General features: G+C 37.7%; 1 protein-coding gene across 2 annotated transcripts; it reads left to right on the top strand.

Moving 5' to 3' along the window:
• Positions 1–47: 47 nt before the first annotated feature.
• Positions 48–19752, top strand: LOC121368720 (E3 ubiquitin-protein ligase RNF34-like). 2 transcript variants are annotated; one of them, XM_041493467.1, is made up of 9 exons: positions 50–108; positions 5640–5879; positions 6144–6275; positions 9326–9490; positions 10519–10626; positions 13455–13547; positions 16477–16672; positions 17933–17965; positions 18843–19752. In XM_041493467.1, the coding sequence occupies exons 2-9, from the start codon at positions 5760–5762 to the stop codon at positions 19022–19024; spliced, it is 1029 nt and encodes a 342-aa protein (XP_041349401.1). In that variant the 5' UTR covers positions 50–108; positions 5640–5759; the 3' UTR covers positions 19025–19752. The 2 variants fall into 2 exon arrangements, with proteins under 2 accessions (XP_041349402.1, XP_041349401.1); XM_041493468.1 differs by lacking the exon at positions 13455–13547 and having other exon boundaries at positions 48–108.
• The last annotated feature ends 1748 nt before the right edge of the window (positions 19753–21500 follow it).

Genomic DNA, 21500 nt, shown 5'->3' with positions numbered 1-21500 from the left:
CTCTGTCCGGAATGTTTCGGTTAAAAGTTATACGTGATCAAGACTACACTTAATGACAGGAAATAGAAGGGACGTTTTTGTTAATTGTTATCACATTTTCTCAGAACGGTAAATATCTATGTTCTTATTTCGATTATAAAGCTCATACATTTGTTTATATAATTTAAATGTCGTGGTTTGTAGGTGTTGATCTTTATTGTCATCCTTTTTAATTTATTAATTATATACCGTACACCACGGTACAGTATCATAATTTCGTGATTGCTCGATGTCATTGAATGATTGATCACCGATGTCACACGACTCACAGACTTGTCGCGTAGAATTTTAATTTGTGGTGCAGTAAACCTATATTCAGAAAAATATCCGCCCGGTCCCCCCTTCCCCTAACCCCAAATCCCCAACCCCAACCCTAACCCTAACCCTAAACGTTAACCCTAACTAAAAATAATAATGGAGGGGACCGGGCGGATATTATACCCTATATTCACATATATAGGGACCTGACCGTGCGGCATATCATATGCTAGCCCGAGTACTCTGACTGTAAGAGAGCTAGACGGACATTTGGACATAAACACGCTCTCATTACAGTCAGAGACCAACCTATGTCTTTTTTTGGCAATTCCTGACTACCAAACGGTAGGCAACGAGTCCCGCTCTAATACCACAACAATCCTATGTTTGACGTCAAATACCTTTACATCAATCATTTTTGAGTTAAGTGATAAAAAAAAAATCCACATATTAATCAATAATACACATACTACAGAAAGAAACCCGACAGCACCCACATTCAGCTACGCTTCGTGACACTCCGTCGCAACAATCTGATTGTTGCGACGGGGGGAGAAGGAGAAAAAAATTAAACTATGTTCCACATTTTTGTGTCTTGCATTCATTGCCCCATTTAGCGGCAATTACAGTGTAAATACTTCTGTTTTGTGAGTGATCCGCAACTGGCGTACCAAGTGTGTTCCCTTTGAGGAGTTACAGTAAGTCGTTTGTCATAAAAGTTTCATAAAACTTGTCATGCATAATCTATATATGTTTACCCTACAGGTACTATAAAATTGCAAAGGATGTCAAAAGAAAAACATAAAAAAGTTTATCTCTCTTTTTAAACGTCTTCTTTTTTCATGTCGTCTGCTTGTGTAAATTTTTAACAGTGGTTATGTATCAGCATCCAAAACAAAACCAAGATTATATTGTTAGTATGTTACAGGGTTTTTTTACGTATAATTTCAAGAAACATGTATAATTTGTTTGTTAGAATATTTTTTTTAATGAAATTTATATTAGAAATGACAAAACATTTAATATATCGACAGGCTGATCGAACTACAGGTGATCCGGAACTGGTGCATCATCTGTATAAATATAATAATGATACACAGATTGTGTTTAAGTTAAAAACAAAGCGTGAGTATTGTTCTTGAAAACCGTCCAACTTAAATTGGAAATCCCTATCATTTTATAATGGGGCATTTAAAACAAAACTGCACAGTGATAACTGTTGACATGACAGCACATTTATTTTGTAGTTATGCAATTTGGCTTAGGTTTCAGTTTTCCAAAAAGAGTAGAGTTACAGTTTCGGTTTCAGTTTTATTTAAGGATTGTTTGTTATTTTGTTTACATTCATTGGGGTACTGCCTACATTGCAAAAACATTGCAAACTGTATGAATCACCGAAACCATTCTCTCATAAGTTTGCAGATGATTTTTTTTCTTCATACCCAGTACCTCAATGAATGTAAAATAAATAACAGACAATCCTTATATATTTAAATTTAAGACATACCTACTAAGTTCATATTTTATTTTGAATTATTTGTTTAGTTCTAAACAATAACACTCAATAAAACAAACTGTCAATATCAGATATGATGTTCCCTGTATATAAAAATAATTTTATTATAAATGGAATAATGAACTTTTAACAGAACCTGGTGTTTCTGAGACGAAGTTGCCCCTAGTTTTTGGTGAATACAACATGAAAATTGTTCCATGGATGGCATTAAATTGTATACAGTGTTCTCGCTAGGTCAAAATTAAAGTAGGGCGGTAGCACACACACACACACACATACACACACCCATCCCACCATACCAGTTAAAAAAAGGGGGCGGGAGTTTGGTTACTGTGTGTTAGTCGACTTTGTGGAAATACCTATCACTTATTTAATTTGACCCTCAGTATCTGGTACTGAAATGTTTGTACGATGTGCAAGCTGCCTCATCTTTTATGTACTGTTAGTTAAAATGTAGTTAGTTAAAACTGAGATATTGTCAGTCCAATATTCACAGGTATTAATTTTGCTAAACCATTTTAACTGTGGGATAACATTTTTCTGGGGTTTTATGTCCATCTTCATCAAATGAATCGATTGCATTGATATTGCCAGGTGATAAAAAGTAGTTTCGTTTTTGTAATTTAGGCACTGTATATATTATTTGGCACCCAAGATAAATTATTTTATAAGCAGTGATATCTCACCCCTCAAAAAAAACATTTTTTTTTTTTTACAATTAAACGTTTAAAATATTTTATAAAGAATTACTGAATAAACTAATGACAGTAAGTAAAATTCATCAGTTATGACAAATTAAATCTGCAATTGGGGATAAAATATCAGACAAGAGTTAATGGACACAAAAGACAGATTGACCGTTTTGATCATGTGACAAATTTGGTGCGAAATAAGTGTTTTTTAATACACCTGTTTATGATGGGTCGTATTATGATATGGCGTTGTCTGTACGTATATGTACATACGTCCGTCCATCTGTTAACCTTTTTTTGTCCAGACCATATCTTGTATACAGGAACATCAAACCTTACATGTAGGAACAACTTGGATGCGAGTGCGAATAATTTTTACATGCTTATATACCACTAGAGTTTCGAGCATGTCCGTCCCGGGGCCTGTCTCTGGATAGCCAGGGGCTTGTCCCGGGACAAAAAAAAATTAAGCGGACAATTTTGAAATTTACATCCAAAAATTAAATAGTGGGCCTTTAAAATTTTGATGCGCATCTCTAATTAATATAATTAGTAAAGAAAATTCTACTCATTAAATTCGGTCACTAGATTAGATCAGGTGATCAAAAAGAAATTAGATAAATTTGGTAGCCTGAATCGGGATGGAGGGTTTGGGGCTAGAGTTGAAAATGGGCAGAATTTTGAAAATAGCAATTAGTAAAAAAGTTAATAGAATTATTTTATTGACTGCTCGGTCGAATATTTATATAATTTGGAGCATTTTAGAAGGACAGTCCAAAAATAAATAAGCGAAAAAAGAGAGGATCAGACTATTTAATAATATTTTTAAAAACTTTTGAACGAAGGTCTAAAGTTTAAAGTCCGATCTATATGTCCATGTGAGTGGCCTCGTTAAGGCCATTAGGGTGCACAGCTTGTAGGGATGAGATGGGTTGCATCCCGTCAAGAAAACCCCTAGATTGACAGTCAATAGACGTCGAAGGTGTAGTGCTGTGCTGAAATACAGATCTTGAGAAGCCGGATCTGTCTGAAAGAGAGAGGTAATCAGACTAGGGTATAGTCCAGTCGTCATGGGTTGGTATAGTGATGCGTATGGGCCTGTCTCCGGAGGAGACGAGATGGTATCACAATAAAACAAAGTAAAGTCTAGAAAAGAGTAGTAGGGGCCGACCCCGCTTCCTATTTCGTCTTAGAGTGGGGCGGTCAATCTTCCAGTGCTGCTAGGACAGGCTCGTACATGTAGAGACTAAATGCGAACAACCATGGCATTCTGCAGAATGGCCGTCATACGAGTCACGAAAAAAACAAGTCAACATAGTCAGAGACGGAGAAATGACGTGTAGGCAAGAAATCTCGCTAAAAAAGAATCCAACCTGGTGGTGTAGACTGTCGAAACGAGAAGCGTTCCAGCGTTCAATCAGTTCCAAAGCATGTGCAGTGTGCACAAGCGAAACAAACACGTCTTACCGCGTCAAGCTGCAGACTGGGAATCGAACAACTTGGGATGGCAGTGTGTTGTATGCTATTACTAGGTCAGTTTGACCTACTTTTCACGGTCAACTGCACATAACAGTAAATCCTTGTCCTGACCATATCTTGCATACAGATTCATACAGGACCATCAATCCCCACATGTAGGAACAACTTGGGATGGTGGTGTGTTGCGTACTATTACTAGGTCACTGTGACCTACTTTTCACAGTCTTCTGCACATAACAGTAAATCCTTGTCCGGGCCATATCTTGCATACAGATGCATACAGATGCATACAGGACCATCAAACCTCACATGTTGGAACAACTTGGGATGGCGGTGTGTTGCTTACTATTACTAGGTAACTACAAATATTACTCGCCTGTCGTCTGCTAATAGTTAAAATAGCAAGACAATTACAGGAATGTATGCATTATATGGCATCTTGATAGGTGAATTAATACAACTGCCTTCTCTCACCAGTTGCTAGCACCTTCTGAAGCCTATGATATTGTTTTTTGTGACCGTATCTTACAAACGCATTTTCCTGGAATTCCTCATCTAAATATACCTGTCCAGTATTGAGTAGTTGCCTCAATAAGAATTACAGGTAAATTAACAGACAGTAAATTAACCAGCCTCAGTGGTGTCATGGCTAAGTCATCGGACTACAGGCTGATAAGTACAGGGTTCGCAACCCAGTACCGGCTCCCACCCAGAGTGAGTTTTAACGACTCAGTGGATAGGTGTAAGGCCACTACACCGTCTTCTCTCTCACTAACCACTAACTATTAACAACTAACCCACTATCCTGGACAGAGCCCAGATAGCCGAGGTGTGTGCCCAGCACAGCATGCTTGAACCGTAATTGGATATTTGCACGGAAATAAATTGAAATGAAAAACAGACATGAGTGTATTCTGTAATACACTGAAAAAAATATATTGACTAATGTCCTTAATAATCTTTTGTGCATTTTTGTTAGATTGCTGTAACCAACCTTAAACAAATATGTTTACATACACATGTACATCATGCATATATGCTCTTAGTACCTTTACACTTAAACACATATCAACTTCCTGGGTCACTGACAATGTTCATTCTTTATCTCAATTGAGAACACACCCAATGGCCACCTCCCACTTATTTGTACTGCATATCACATGACCTCTTGATACATTGTAAAATGTGCACAGTAATTGCATTATTTGATCTGGAAAGTAAACGTTTTTGTTATCATGAATCATTGAACATTCTCATTTGCTGAAAATAATAAATACTTTTTTAAGATTTATCTACATGTAGGTAATTTTGTCACAGGTCAACTTTAACGGATCAATTTAAAAAAAAAAAAAAAGTTTTCAATACTTGAAATTAGGGACTCAACTTATAAGGGCCAATATACGGTAATTAGTACTGAAATACAGACTACTGTATCCAATATACAGTAATTAGTACTGAAATACAGACTACTGTATCCAATATACGGTAATTAGTACTGAAATACAGACTACTGTATCCAGAGGTTAACAGTACAATGTACACTGAACTATCCTTAAATTATGTCTTTCTTTTCTTTGAGGTTTGACTGTATATCAAGATACAGGTACAATTAAAATATGTCCAGTCATGAATTTTATTATGTACTGTATTTTCAGGTGTTAGAGTGAGTGCATTGACAGAGATCACAGCATATTTTTGACTGTAGAGAAGAATTGTCTTAAGGTTCATCAATCATGTTCCTGTATACTTCATGACTGCGTGATAACTGCCTGTCAATGGGCGCAGGTGTGGCCAAAGGCCATAAAGCAACAATTAGCCAAACAGTCAACATCCATGTGATCACAGACATGGCCTGTGAATCGTGTGCTATATCGTTTACCTTTTTCAAAAGAAAGGTTAGTAAAACTTGTTATCTCATAACTTACCCATGATATCCATGTCGTAAACCCATGTGATAATTTAGTGTATTAACCTGGTTAATAATGGTGTGCAAAATTTGCAGGGTCTCTAGGTAATGTGTTGCTGTAGATGGGTCATTTGCTTATGGTCTGCTTTTGAGGTGTTTCATTTTATGTGCATTTGAAACGTTTTTCTTAAATTGGAGATATTTAATTTGTTGTATTCTTAATGTTTTCAGTTCTGCTCATTTTATATTACAGAAACTGTGTAACGACTGCCTTCGCTACTTTTGCTCAACCTGCCTCCCTAAGCAAGGAGTTTTACCTCAACCCCGCAAATGCCCTAAGTGCCGAATTCTTGGGATGGGAAACTTCTCTCGTCAAGATCTAATGGTAAATATATAATAGGGCAACGACCCCAGTATTCGACCACTTAAGAAACAAAGGATTATAACATGTTAATTTTTTTGGCATTTGCTAATATCTGTTTTTCTTTGTAAATACTTAACTGGCAATGCTATTCATTGAATAGACCCAAGTTTTGTTCATGTGGTATATGCCGACTAGAGTAGATTTGAGTGCCGCAAGGTACAGTATGCAATATTCGAACAGCTGACCCAGTATTCGACCACTTTCTAATTAACTAATAAAACTAAACTTTGAAGTTTATTTTATAGTAAATGCAGCATATATCAAACAACTAAATCCAAAAAGTGTTGATTTTAACAACTGTAACACATATTCATGCATTTACGCACGCACGCACGCACATGCTTATAAACACATTCACACACGCATAATTACTTTCTGGTGAACAGTCTCTTTGGTGCTATCTCAGTTTACAAATAATGAAATTAGACTGAAAATAAAAGAAAACATAATTGTGTAAGTCCTGACAAACAACACCAAAATACATAAAATTAGTAAATTTGTGGTTTTGGGGAATTTATTTTAGGAAAGTATCCTCAAGGTTTTCTGTTGGTCGAATACTGAGGCAACCCTCTCTATCATATGTCATTATTTGATCACGTGGTCACATGATTGAAATTATATAATGACTGAGGTTACATTGCATTGCCAGCTCCATTTTATAAATAAAAACATTAAACACATTTTCAACGATTTCAAATGGATTAAAAGTATTGCAAATGTTCACGGGATGTTGGATGGTGTAATAGCATGCTATAAAAATGGCCGACGTTCATATTATCACTATAGTCGATGAATATATACTTACGTTCATTCACATGGTTATCGTCTGCTATTGTGTTTCCGGAAGAAAGAATGTTCACCCTGTCGCATATGTTCAAAATACATTGGGAAAATCTATATACTATTCAGTTTAAACGAGTATGGTAATTAAATAAATACACTGGTCGAATACTGGGGTCACTGCCCTATATATGTACAGTATAGCATTTGTTTTTTAAAAACATTATACTGTGAAACTCCTCTAAACTGGACACCCTCGGGACCAAGTGAAAAGTATGCTTTTAAGAAGTATTCAGTTTAGAGAGGTTCTCTTTTGTACAGATATTTAAAAAGGGGCAGCGAAAAACATCTGGTTTTGAGGGAATTCCAGTTTACAGAGGGTCTGGTTTTGAGGTTTCACTGAGTTTTGTCCAGATCTGTGTCAGTGCTTATAAAACTCTCTAATGATGTCACACGCATGTCATTTTTATAGCTTTGCCAGGGCATTAAAGTCTCAGACTGTGTTAGAGTCTTGAGTCTAGGACTCTAAACGCTTTATAAGCACAGTACCTGCTTGTAAATGTTTCACATGAAAACACTTAAAGTTTGTAGTTTTATTGTTAAGATTAACACTTAATATTAAAGTGTCAGAAAACACATCTCTATTATTGAATATATGCAGCAGTTTAACTAGTAACCTGTGTGGCGACAGCAGGTTCGTCCATCTCACATTCTCCCTGTCTGTCTCTGTCTCTGTCTCTCTCTCTCTCCCTCTCCCTCTCCCTCTCCCTCTCTCCCTCTCTCAACCAAATGTCAAACCATCCTTGCTAGAGACAACTTGTAGCTGTAGTTTAATTATTTGAGTTAAACTGATATTCTGTCCTGAATATTATTACATAGTATATTATGTGTTTTGCAGCATAGTAAGTTTAGTTTTTAACATTGCTGTATTATTATTACTTTTAACTAACACTATAGTCCTGTTCAATTCTTTTGGGCCTGAACCTTTTGCCTTTTACCTATAGATGATGAATTATTTTGAAGACTGTTGGTATTTGAGTTTGTGTTCATGTCAGGGTTAAAATTATGTACCCTAAAATCTTGAAAATTAATGGATATATATTTTTATTTTTTTTAGACAGGGATTATAGATTATGGTAGCCCCAATCCCATGGCTAGTGATATTCAGTGTTGGGCTAGTAAATAACTACTATTGCCATGCTTGACATCTAGTGCAATAACCGTTGTCAAATGCTGTATTGAAATATATTTTTGTAAAGATGAATATCCTGCCCTCACCCCCATCCCCCAATCTTACTTTTTTAAAGCTCTTATCCCCCTCTTTATGCGACATTATTACTATTAGTAAAATTGAATTAACTTTAAAGTAAAGTAGTGCTAGTGAAATTTTAATTGTGTCTAGTAAATATTCACTAATCACTGATCCCATGGCTAGTGGATTTTATAAAAATTATAGAAGCCCTGTTTTAGATAGAAGATAGTAAGTGAACTACTGTTTAAAATTTGTTGAAGCACATAAAATTCAGTGTCCAATTTCAAAACATTTAAAACCCATAACCACCTAGTGGGGCATTTACGGTCTGTTATATTTGTATGTAAGCCTGCATGTGTTTGTAAAGAAAACAAGTATTACTATTAAATAGGAATTAAATATAACTATAGAAAATAGGGGAAAAAATTAGGCTCTAAAGAATTTCTGTTCTGGACCAAGCCACTGGCTATCCAGAGACTTGGCCCGCGACAGACATGCCTGAAACCTTAGTGGTATATGGGCATGTTAAAAATACTCACTCACTCTAAAGAAATGAACTGGACCCATATTTTCGAAGCTATCTTGCCTCTACAAAATCATAAAACCATCTTAAGCTACGGCATCACTATTGCATGTACTATAGTGATGTCATGGCCTATGATGCAGGGGTGGGAATTCTCCTCGGATCAGCTGTTTTCCTCTCATGGAACATTGCATTTCTTCGCATTTTTAATCATTCTTTCCTCCAAAATGTGTTAGAGGCACAGATTTTAACCTAGGATTTTAAGAATTTCCAGGACCCCTCTAGATTTTCTCTTTTTTACAGTTCACTAGTTCCCACCCCTGATGATCGTTTTATGATTTTGTAGTGCTAAGTTAGCTTCGAAAATCCCAAGACGGGACTATAGTAACTTGAATTACATGTATATAATTTATGTAAGTGCAACAATAATAGGATATTCTTTATGAATGTTTTCAGCAATGGAAGGTGAAGGACATGAGATGTTTTCTTGATCACCACAACATTCCCACAGGCATGTGTCGGGAGAAAATTGACCTCGTTGACCTTCTCGTCAAGTACTTCTCTCGGTTGCCTGAAAATCAGCAACAGTCAGAACATGAAAGGATGGTGGAAAATTTAGCTGTGGGTTCATACTATACTGACATAAAATTATAATCATTAATTTGTTGTTACTGAAGAAAAAAAAAATTGAGGAAAGTATGTTACTGTAGTCTATTTTTAACAAAGTAAAAACAAGAGAAAAGAATTATATTATAAAGTCCAGGTAAAATATTAAAAAAAAAAAAATATATGGTCAAAAAGCAACAACGTATTATCAAGTGTTTTTGTCTTGTTACGTTTTTGTGTTTAGGTCTTTTTCTCAAAAAGTGTAAACCCTAGGTCAGTGAAACTTGGTTTATCGGCATAGCACCACTCACCCTGAACATAATTTTGTGTTACTACTTTTCAGATAGAGTATTTTCTTGAGTATTTTTGAAAAGTGTTTAATATATACAAAATTGTATTAGCCAAATACTAAATGTATTAAAATTAGCAATTATAGTGTCTATGTGCAAGGTGAGCCCTGTTATAGTTGCATCTATGAATGTGGATATCAATTCATGTTGAACAAGATATAAAAGTTATTAAATTAAATTATGTTTCTAATTTATAAATTTATGGGTATTTTTTACTTTGTTTGTGTGTGTGGATGCATGCAAACATAATATATTTTTAATTTGGTATTGAATGCAGGGAACAATATTTCACAAGAACCGTTGTTCTGTTCGCTTGTTGGTTACGCAACTTTAAAATCATGAGAACCGCCATCCGATTATGTGGTGAGCAATTACATTTTAAAATTAAAAGTACCATATATCAGTAATGAAAGTAAAAATCAGTTTATGTTTTTAAATACATTAGAACATTGTACCATAGTTCAAGTCTTTTAGGATTAGGTAGGCCTAAATCGTCGGTTACGAGAACTATATTCACGTACTCGAACAATCGGTTATCTAAGTAAAACTCACATGAACTGACTTCAGGTGACCTAACATTTTGAAATATTGTCTCCTGGAATGGAAATATCAGACTCAAAAATTAACTTTACTGAACAGTTGATAATGGAGCCAGATCTGTCAAATAATGAAACAAAAATATTTTTTTAACAGCAACGTATGAGACAGTCAAATGCTCAGGAGTCGAGAGGAATGGGTGACACCGAAAACCATCTGCATGAAGAACAGGAAATAGAACAAACTGAAGCCGCAATAAATACGGTAACAGGAGTAGCTCATAAATGTGTTTTATTTTTTCTTTATACTCTATCCTGACCTCTGACCTTGTGTATTCCCCACCTCAACCATGAGAGCGAAGGAGAAAGAAGGAAGTTGAGGTCACGTGACCGGAACTAAAGTCCAAACCAAAATATTAACAACTACGAAAAATTGCTCTCCTACCTTTATTTTTCATTAGATTTTACCCACATTTTGTCCAGACAGAAATCTTGAAAAAACCCATTACAATGACACATATTCCACATACTAGATGATAACGATGTTACCTATATCGACTTCGCTAAGATCACATAGGGCAAAAAGCATGTAATTTTGTGCCGGTTGCCATTTCGAATATGGAATATTCTCCAAGAGGGGTGAAAGGATATGACTTAATCTAGCAACGTCATAACATGTTATGATATAAAAGCATACATGATGACGTCATATTAATTGGGTTTTTTTGGGTTTTTTTTTTTTTTTTAATGATACCACTAGAGATCATTGATTTTATATTAATTATGTCACATACATTGGAGGCTTTGACCCCTCATGAAGTGTATTCCATAAAAAAAAATCAAAATTGCAGACGGCAGAAAACTGCATGTATTTTGGCCTGTGCTATCTCAGTGAAGTCAGTACTGGCGACACCATTACAGTCTCATATGTGGAATCTGTGTCACTGTAATGGGTTTTTTACAATTTGTGTCTGGATAAAATTTTGGGGAAATGTAACGGTAATTAAAGGTAGGAGAGTAATTTATTGTAGTTGTTAACAATTTGGTTCGGACTTTAGGAAGGTGTACATCGGAAGATTTCGTAGCCATTCGGCTGTTGAATGTTCAGACTGTAAGGTGGATAAGGGAGGGAATGCACATGGTCAGAGGTCATGATAAGTATTAATTAAAGAGAAAACACTTAACACTTCTCTTGTTTGAGGTCAGTGTCTTTTGAATTCATTCTTGACAGCTCTTTCCATCTTTTAACGTCTTTTGTCAGTCGTCTCCACATTCCAGTCCTTTTGTTTACTTATTATACTTATGGTTCAACACAACCGAGTTGATATAAAGCATACAAAGCACATTGTGTAATAACAAATGTAATGACATAATTTTGGGAAGTGACATCATAACATGATGTCATTTACCCAGTCCTAGTTCAGACCGTGCATGTGTAATATGGCCGTCATTTCGTCGTCTCCTATTTGTGGTTGAAAAATTTGAGGTTCTTGTTATTCATTAAAAAAAACCCACAAAAAATCCAAAAAATAATAGGAAAGAAATGTGAGTCGTACTGATTTTACAAAACTCATGTCATGTCGGGGTTCTGGAATTATCCTCACTCTGACAATACAAAAATCCTGACATTCGTTTTGTAAAATCAGTACGACACACAAGCTTGTATAATAATCTCTATAATTGTGACAGGAGCTTGTACCGTATGGTTGTGTTTATGTTACATGTCCACAGGCCCACAGGAATGATATCTGGAGTTGGGGACACAATCTCTAGTGAGTCGGTCACAGCCTCTAGTAGGGGGGTGGGGGGAGAGGGCACAAGTCAAATGTTTATATTTTTTTTATATAGAGTAGGACAAAGAATGCACATTTTCATCCTCAGTGTGTGGGGGGAGGGGGCTGTGCCACCCCAGTTCCTACAGGCCTGCATTCATCATCACACACCAGCTAGTGCAACACGACTGGTATATCAAAGGCTGTGGTATGTGCTATCCTGTCTGTGATGGTGCATATAAAAGAGCCCTTGCTACTAATGGAAAAATGTAGCAGGTTTCCTCTTTTCTACTATATGTCAAAATGACCAAACGTTTGACATCCAATAACTGATGATTAATAAATCAATATGCTCTAGTGGTGTCATTAAACAAAACAAACTTCTTCATCATCACACCTTTATAACTGTTTAATGCAGACTAAACATGATATAATTACTTAGAATAGTTTTTTTAAATACCATTGTTAAACAATATGTTAATTATATTACTTTCTTCAGTTGATGTGACACTTTGTAGCACTATCTAACTGAATAAATAAAATAAAATTTGTTTTGTTTAATGACACCACTAGAGCACATTGATTTATTAATCATCAGCTACTGAATGTCAAACATTTGGTAATTCTGACATATAGTCTACCACATTGTTCCATTAGAAGCAAGGGATCTTTTATATGCACTTTCCCACAGACAGGACAGGATATACCACATCTTTTAATATGCCAGTCATGGGGCACTGGTTAGAATGGGTGAAAACACAATCGGGGAATGTGTGCACTGAGAGGGTTCGATTCTAGACCAATACAATGCACTCCTCAAGTGCTTGCCTGAGGCATGGTTGGTCTAGGAGCAATCCCCGTCAGTGGCCCCATTGGGCTATCTCTTGTTCCAGCCAGTGTTCCACGACTGGTATATCAAAGTCTGTAGTATGTGCGGTCCTGTCTGTGGGATGGTGCATATAAAAGATTCCTTGCTACTAATGGAAAAAATAAGCAGGTTTCCTCTCTAAGACTATATGTCAGATTTACCAAATGTTTGATATCCAATAGCCGATGATGATGTGCTCTAGTGGTGTTATTAAACAATGTATTAATAGACTATCACACACTTTACTGGTGGGCATGATGTAGTTAATTTACTTTGAATATTTTGCTTGCTTGCTTGTTTACTTAGTTAGTTACTTATTTAGTTACTTATAGTATTACTTATTGTCTTACTTGACAGCGCGACTTGCATCTTCTTCGAATTTACTTGAAATATTTTATTTGCTTACTTACTTACTTACTTACTTATAGTATTACTTATTGTCTTACTTGGCAGCGTGACTTGAATCGACTTCGTCAGCGTCAAGAGCAGGAAATGAGAGAAGCAGAAACTCGCTTGTTTAACGAACTGCATGACAACGAAACAGAGGTGTGTGTTGTTTAAAGGGACACTCACTTCAAATATGCACCGTATATGCAGTGGCGTAGGAAGGTGCCAAAAGGGGGGGGGGGTGCACACTTTTACACTATTATAAAGCAAATATAAAGCAAAATATCTGAAAAGAGGGGGGCACATGCTCCTAATTTTAAGGGTAGAATGATGAAAATACATGGTAAAAAGGTCTCAGGTTAGCACATTTTGCTCCAGCACTAGGGGCACAGTTGCCTGCCCCCCTGTCTCGTACACTTATGAATAAAAAAAAGATGATTATTCCTGCTAACTAGAAGCAGCCATTTTGTTTCGTTTTCATCGCGTCCAGTACTCTAGCTTGGGAGGGAAGTGATGTCAGCTTCTGTCAACTACTCTTGTGGAATTCTTGTTTGTAAATATAGTTTGGATTTTTTCTGCTTTTTTGGGGGGGGGTTGGAGGGGACATACATTTTGAATAAATAAATAAAATAGCTTTTTTCTTTAAAAAATCCAACAAAAAATCTTTTTCAATGTTAAAACTTGTCTTTCTGAAAATCATGACTGGACGGAACAAGTTCTGATTGTTGGTTCCTGTTATATGTTGTCTTATCACTCCAAAATATTGTCTGTTGGAATTGATTACACTGGGAAAAAACTTGGATTAGCAGGCATGCCCATCCCCCCCCTCCCCAAATAATTCTGAATCAAAAATATTATTGGTAGTAAATCTTACAGCAGAGATGAATTTTACTTGCAGAATGCAGGAAATTGCATTTCAGGATATCTAATTTTCAAAATTTTATGGGGGAGCATGCCCCCAAACCCACTAGAAACTTTGCTTTGTGCCCTCGATCTCAGTCAACTCCCCTCCCCTCCCCTCCAAATGTCTACTTCAGGGCTCGCGCTGTCGGTAGCCAAATTAGCCATGGGCTAATTTTTACAAAAAATGGCTAATAAAATTTGCAAGTGGCTAAAATTTTGGCTAAGCCATTTTCTGTCTTCTGATGTGAACAAACGGTTACATAATCTATCCGACACCTCAAACATAATAATACTACCAAATATTCAATTAGCGTAATAGCGATCTCGCGACCGGTAACGAGAAACGGTGCCATGCTGAATACAGCGTAGGCCTGATAATGTATGCTTATTTTAATAATCACGGTTATTAATTTTAAAGGCATGCATCAACATGTATGACAGCAATGTCTGGAAGATCTGTAACTTGTTTATTTACTTTGTAAAATCTATGAACCAAAGTAATAAAAACAGACCCACAATGCGTGTCAATTTGAATTACACATGCCAGTTCAGGGCCAAAAGACATGTAGGCCATCTCAAGGTCTGAGTTCAGCCAGACCGAGCGAAAACAAAACGTTGTTTAGACTGGTTTGTGCGCTTCACGTTAAACCAAATGGACACGACGAACACCAATCAAATAGTTAGCGAACGTTAGGAAGAACGTTCGTTGGCTGAACTGAGGACAGCTCTTGGCGCGAACATACGTCACGCTTCAGAGTCAGCTGATACCCGCGTGTCAAGAGACATCGTTGCGGCCATTAAACAATACGATTACGCAAAAATGAATCTTTATGTAAATTTGTAGAAAAACAATAGTTATTCACATCAATGAATACCTAACTGCAGTTTTTGTTTATTCCTTTATCTTTTTTAGTTTCGTACCCATGGTCGAGAGCACGCATGCAGATCATGATCGCCGGAAATGAACATGCAGTATTTAAATTATACAAATTGCAGTTAAATGTACACTGAATAAAATTTTACAGTAATCATATTTGTTAGATAATTTTAGATATAAATTTGTAAGACTGTGAGGTGACATTTAATAAGTTAGCTGGATTTTATAAAGACTGTAAATTTTTATTTTATGAAAGGATTTGTTGTTGGGGGTTTTGTTTTTGTTTTTTTGTTGGGGTTTTTTAATAAATGGAGTATACTGTGGTGAAGTCGGCATTCTTAGCTGAGGTATTTTGTAAGCAGAAATCACAACAAGCATTTAACACGACGCTGAAATCAACAGCAACAACATGGCACATACATGGGGTGGGGAATTGATGGGTCACTTAAAAAAAAAAAAAAAAAAAAAAAAATAATAATAATAATAATTTTAAAAGAAGTTATTCAAAGTAACATAAAGATTGCTATTTAAAGAAATAATGAGTTCTATATATATATATATATATATATATATATATATATATATATATATATATATATATATATATATATAAAAAAAAAAAAAAGCTCTCAAATATTTCTTTGGGGAAAAAAGGAAGAAAGAAAAAACACCATCCATAAACATCCACCCACCCACCCATATTTCTGTACATTTGTTAATTTAATGTCATAGGCCTTAGAAGTGGGGGTGGGTGTATGGGGTACTGGCTTCAGACTCTGAAGATATTGCTTAACCCCATCCCAACCCCACCCCCGCTGAAACAAAATCGAAGTAATATATTAACTGCCCCTACCCCCATTAAGGTTTTGTTATTCCTATTTATTCCAGTTTGTACACAATTAGCTGAAAAAGATACATTTTCATATTCATATATAAATACTCTATACAGTACTGCGTAAAACAAATTTGGCTAAAGCATTTTCAATATGGCTAATGAAAATTCCATTTGGCTAATATTTTGGCTACAGGTATTTTTGATCCAGGGTGAGCCCTGTTACTTGCTGTCACTGTGCTTGTTTAGCCAATTTGTAGATATGTAGAGTGTTTGTCTGTTTTAAAATTTTAAATGTGGTTAGTGCATTTTTATTTTTAGACTCTTGGTAGGCCAGTTCCTCGCATGAAGCTTGAGAATATTTCTATTTTAAATGATGTTAGTGCATTTTTATTTTTTGACTCGTTCCTCGCATGAAGCTTGAGAATATTTCTCTTTTAAAAATATTTAGTTAGTTAGTGCATTTTTATTTGTAGACTCATGGTGAGCCAGTTCCTCGCATGAAGCTTGAGAAGATTTCGTCTCTCGATGATATAGGAAACCTGACCGCACGCCAGCTGAAGGAAGTTCTGGCTAACAACTTTGTCGACTACAAGGGATGCTGTGAGAAAGCCGAGCTCGTGGACCGGGTGAAGCGGCTCTGGAAGGAAGAACAGAACAACAAGGCAAAAGGTGGGGACTGTTATCTTGTCATATGTCAGGGGCGAGACGTAGCCCAGTGGTAAAGCGCTTGCTTGATGCGCAGTCGGTGTGGGATCGATCCCCGTCGGTGGACCCATTGGGCTATTTTTCGTTCCAGCCAGTGCTCCACAACTGGTGTAACAAAGACCGTGGTATGTACTATCCTGTCTGTGGGATGGTGCATATAAAAGATCCCTTGCTGCTAATCGAAAAGAGTAGCCCATGAAGTGGCGACAGCGGGTTTCCTCTCTCAATATCTGTGTGGTCTTTAGCCATATGTCCGACACCATATAACTGTAAATAAAATGTGTTGAGTGCATCGTTAAACAAAACATTTCCTTCCTGTTATCTTGTCATATGACCTTCTAACAATTTAAAAAAAAAAAAAATTGTCTCTTCTTTAAAAACTAAATAGGTGAGATATAGGTATTACTTTTCTGATGGCAGTGGTGGAAAGTTTGTTTTGTTTAACGACACCACTAGAGCACATTGATTCATTAATCTTCAGCTATTGTAAAGAAATTGTTTTGTTTAACAACACCACTAGAGCACATTGATTAATTAATCATCGGCTATTGGACGTCATACATTTAGTAATTCTGACTCGTAGTCATCAGAGGAAACCTGCTACATTTTTCCTAGTGCAGTAAGGGTTCTTTTATATGCACCTTCCCACAAACAGGAAAGCACATATTACAGCCTTTGACCAGTTGTGGTGCACTGGTTGGAACGAGAAAAACCCCAATCAGTCGAATGGATCCACCGAGGTGGTTCGATCTTCAGGCGAGTACTCATCTGACTGAGCGAAGAAGGACATCAGTCAACATTCATGCCTATTCATTAAAAATTTTCAGGCATAATATCTTGTAAATGTTTTCTTTATTTTTTTCAGTGAAACATTAAAAACTACCTTTTTTTTTTTTTAATAACTACCTACTGTCTAACGCAGTGTAGCATGACAGTCATCATAGGTATATAAGGTGTGAAATGTTTGAGACGGCTTATAGTGCGATAAGTGGTTTCATCTATGTATGTGATTGTTTTCTCCAACCTTTATGCTCATTTATGCTACTCATAGTGCACGTGCAAAGATAAGGGCAACCTAAAAGGTTCGGGGCCAATTCTAGTTTACACCCACACACCTGTAAAGTGCCATTCCATACCTAGATCTATCATTAAAATATGGGTTGGTTACAACAGAGTCGAATGTTTTTAACAACGAAATTTAACCAAATGATTTGTTTGTTTCAGCTGAGAGAATTCATAAAGTTTCTTCGTTGCCTGGTAAGATGTTTTGATTATTATTCCTACTCCCTTATACATACATGTACATCAGAATCAACATACACCTATGCTGTTTGAAATTATGTAATCAAATCTGTGCCATAAACAAAATACAGTGCCTTTTTATAAGAAATCATATTATTTTAGTTGAAAGTTTTCAAATTAATTTATCTACTTTTTTTCTTTTCTTAAAGCAAAATAATCCTAGTTCAGCCGTTTAATGTGTGATTTCAATTTTGTGATGTCATAATTGAAACCTGCAGTGGTTCCTCTCTTGACATGAACAGGGACAGGACGTAGCCCAGTGGTAAAGAGCTCGACCTAATATGTGGTCACTCTAGGATCAATCCATGTCGGTGGGCTCATTGGGTTATTTCTCATTCCAGCCAATGCACCACGACTTATATATCAAAGGCCATGGCATGTGCTATCCTGTCTGTGGGATGGTGCATATAAAAGATTCCTTGCTACTAATAGAAAAATGTGGCAGGTTTCCTCTCTAAGATTATATGTCAGAATTACCAAATGTTTGACATCCAGTAGCCGATGATTAATAAATCAGTATGCTCTAGTGGTGTTGTTAAACAAAACAAACTTTAACTGTTGGCTGTGTATTGTCCCGGGAATATCGTCAATATGACAGCTAAGGCTTTTCCGTCCCAGCCAGTGTCTGATAAGTAGTATATCAAAGGCTATGGTATGGGATGTTCTGTCTGTGGGAAAGTGTATATAAAAGATCCTATTCTGTTAATGGAAACATGTAGTGGATTTCCTTTTGACTGCGTATCACAATGACCAAATATTCAATATCCAATAGTTGATTATTATTAATCAGTGTGGTATTGTTAAACAAACCCTTTTTTATATATATTTTCAGAAACGCACGTGCTGCATTCTGAAGAGCATGATCTGTGTAAGATATGTATGGACGCCACGATCGACTGTGTGTTGCTGGAATGTGGCCACATGGTGACGTGCACCAAGTGCGGCAAGCGTCTCGCCGAGTGTCCGGTGTGTCGGCAGTATGTGGTGCGCGCTGTCCACACATTCCGCTCGTAGACACTGCCAGCAGTGAAGCAACGACACACTTAATACAGTGAGGCAATGACACACTTATTGCAGCAAAGCAATGACACACTTACTGCAATGAGACAATGACACACTGCAGTGAGGCAACGACATACTTACTGCAGTGAGGCAACGACACACTTACTACAGTGAGGCAACGACACACTTACTGCAGTGAGGCAACGACACACTTACTACAGTGAGGCAACGACACACTTACTGCAGTGAAGCAACGACACACTTACTGCAGTGAGGCAACGACACACTTACTGTAGTGAAGCAACGACACACTTACTGTAGTGAAGCAACGACACACTTAATGCAGTGAAGCAATGACACACTTACTGGTATCCTTATCAGTCACACTCTTTTGGTTCTCATCAGTCCCTACCGGCCCAACCGGAGGGACTAGAGGTTTTGTCTCCGTCCTTCTGTCTGTCTGTCTGTCTGTCTGTCTGTCCCACTTAGTTTTCCAGACTGTTGTTTCCGCAATGCCTCAAGATACTGAGCTGAAATTTTGTGTTTAGCTTTATTGTTTATAGCTTTACTGTTACAGACCACATTTGATTTTCATGGGGATTCACCCAGAGCTATGGTCTGATCATTTCATTTTTATTTCAACTTATTTCCACGCTTATATCCAATTAAGGTTCAAGCATGCTGTCCTGGGCACACATCTCAGCTATCTGGGCTGTCTGTCCAGGCCAGTGGGTTAGTTGTCAATTGTTAGTGATTAGTGAGAGATGAGAGGGTGTAGTGGTCTTACACCTACCCATTGAGTCGTTAAAACTCACTCTGGGTGGAGCCGGTGCTGGGCTGCGAACACTGTACCTAACAGCGTTATGCCCGATAGCTTAACCACTGCGCCACCGGCCACCAAGTTTGACTGGCATAGCAATTTATTCAAGGGACATAACTGTCTTAGGAGATGCAAAAATTTGTTGGGCCTTGTAGGCCTTGCAATCACTGGTACACAAACAAAATTTCTATAGACATTACCTGTCCTCAAACAAGTGCACCTCCCCCCCATGCAAGTGGTCTGGTCCGAACATCCCAACAGCCAATGGGATGGCCTAAATTCTTCTACTGCATACTGCTCTCTAGTTCCGGTCACATGACTGTAACTTCCTTCTTTTTCTCTTCGCTAAAGGGTCTGGACGTCCTTTTGCTTGGCTCTGTTTGGAGTCAACTTTTATAAGACCTTTGGTTTTGTATTAGTGTTTGGGTGAAATGTTTTTCACCTTCGTTTTCATTAGCTTTCGTATGTTCTTTTCGCGTATTTCACTTGACTTCCAAGCGTTTAATTACATGAAATGTTGTTTATATTGCCGGTTGTCGTGTCGGACGCCATTTGCAAAATGGCGTCTGTGTTGACTGGCTTTGTGTTTGGGTGAAATGTTTTTCACCTTAATTTTCGTTAGCTTTCGTTAGCTTTCATATGTCTTTCGCGTATTTCGCTTGACTTGCCAAGTGTTAATTACATGAAATGTTGTTATATCGCCGGTTGTCGTGTCGGACGCCATTTGCAAAATGGCGTCTTTATTTACCGGCTTTGTATTTGTGTTATGGTTGGTTTTTTCTTTCTTTTCACAGATTGAAAAATTACTATTATCATATCTGATAATGTTCAGGCGACTAGTTCGAGCGTGTTACGCTGCAAGAAGTTAGCCGGCGGCAACCCAGGTTGTCGTGTTCGTGTGGCCTCACTTCTAGATGCGACCTTTGTGCGGGCTTGTCTGATGTCGAGTTCGCGGCTTACCTGAAGGTGGTGTCAGCGAGGACCAAGAAGGTGGAATCTTCGAGGACCAAGAAGGTGGAATCTTCGCCTTCGATTGCTGACTCCGTGGGCGGAAGAGTTACGTTCAATTCTACCGACCATGCTGGAAGAAACAATGGCGTCAATGGCGACCTTACCTAAATCGGCGAGTTCGGGGTCAGGTCCGGTTCCAGTCCCCTCTTCAGGGGGTGCGGCTTCTTCAGCTCCACCGTTACTTAAGACTTCGGATGACAGGCCTGCGGTCTCTACGCAGCCCTCTAAGAAGCCGGCTCATTCAGATAGACGCTCCACGGATTCCAAGGCTCACCGATCTTCGGCGGGGAAGTCCCCTTCGGCGCATCGGAGCCGGGACCGTAGCCGTTCCACATGACCTGTATGGCTCCCTACGGGTTCCACAGATCGTCAGCGCCAACCTTCAGTTGATGTGGCTTCCAAGGCCTCCGAGGGCTAGACGGGACCATCTACGGTCCGGTTTAACCAGCGGCTTCCATTACGGTACATCGATTGGCCTGTGCTCGAGTTCTACGAGACTTTGGTGATGAAGCGCCTGCGGCATCTGTCATTGAAGAGCCCGACTCTACGGACCATATGACTATGAGGGATTGCTTGGCGGCTGTCTACGACATGTTGCCGTCCTTGCCACATCCAACGACGATGTGGTCATCCGTTCCTTGGTATCCACACGGGACC

The sequence above is a fragment of the Gigantopelta aegis genome, chromosome 3 (assembly GCF_016097555.1).
Source record: "Gigantopelta aegis isolate Gae_Host chromosome 3, Gae_host_genome, whole genome shotgun sequence".
In the NCBI taxonomy this organism is placed as follows: domain Eukaryota; kingdom Metazoa; phylum Mollusca; class Gastropoda; order Neomphalida; family Peltospiridae; genus Gigantopelta; species Gigantopelta aegis.
This window is presented reverse-complemented; position numbering and strand designations above follow the sequence as displayed.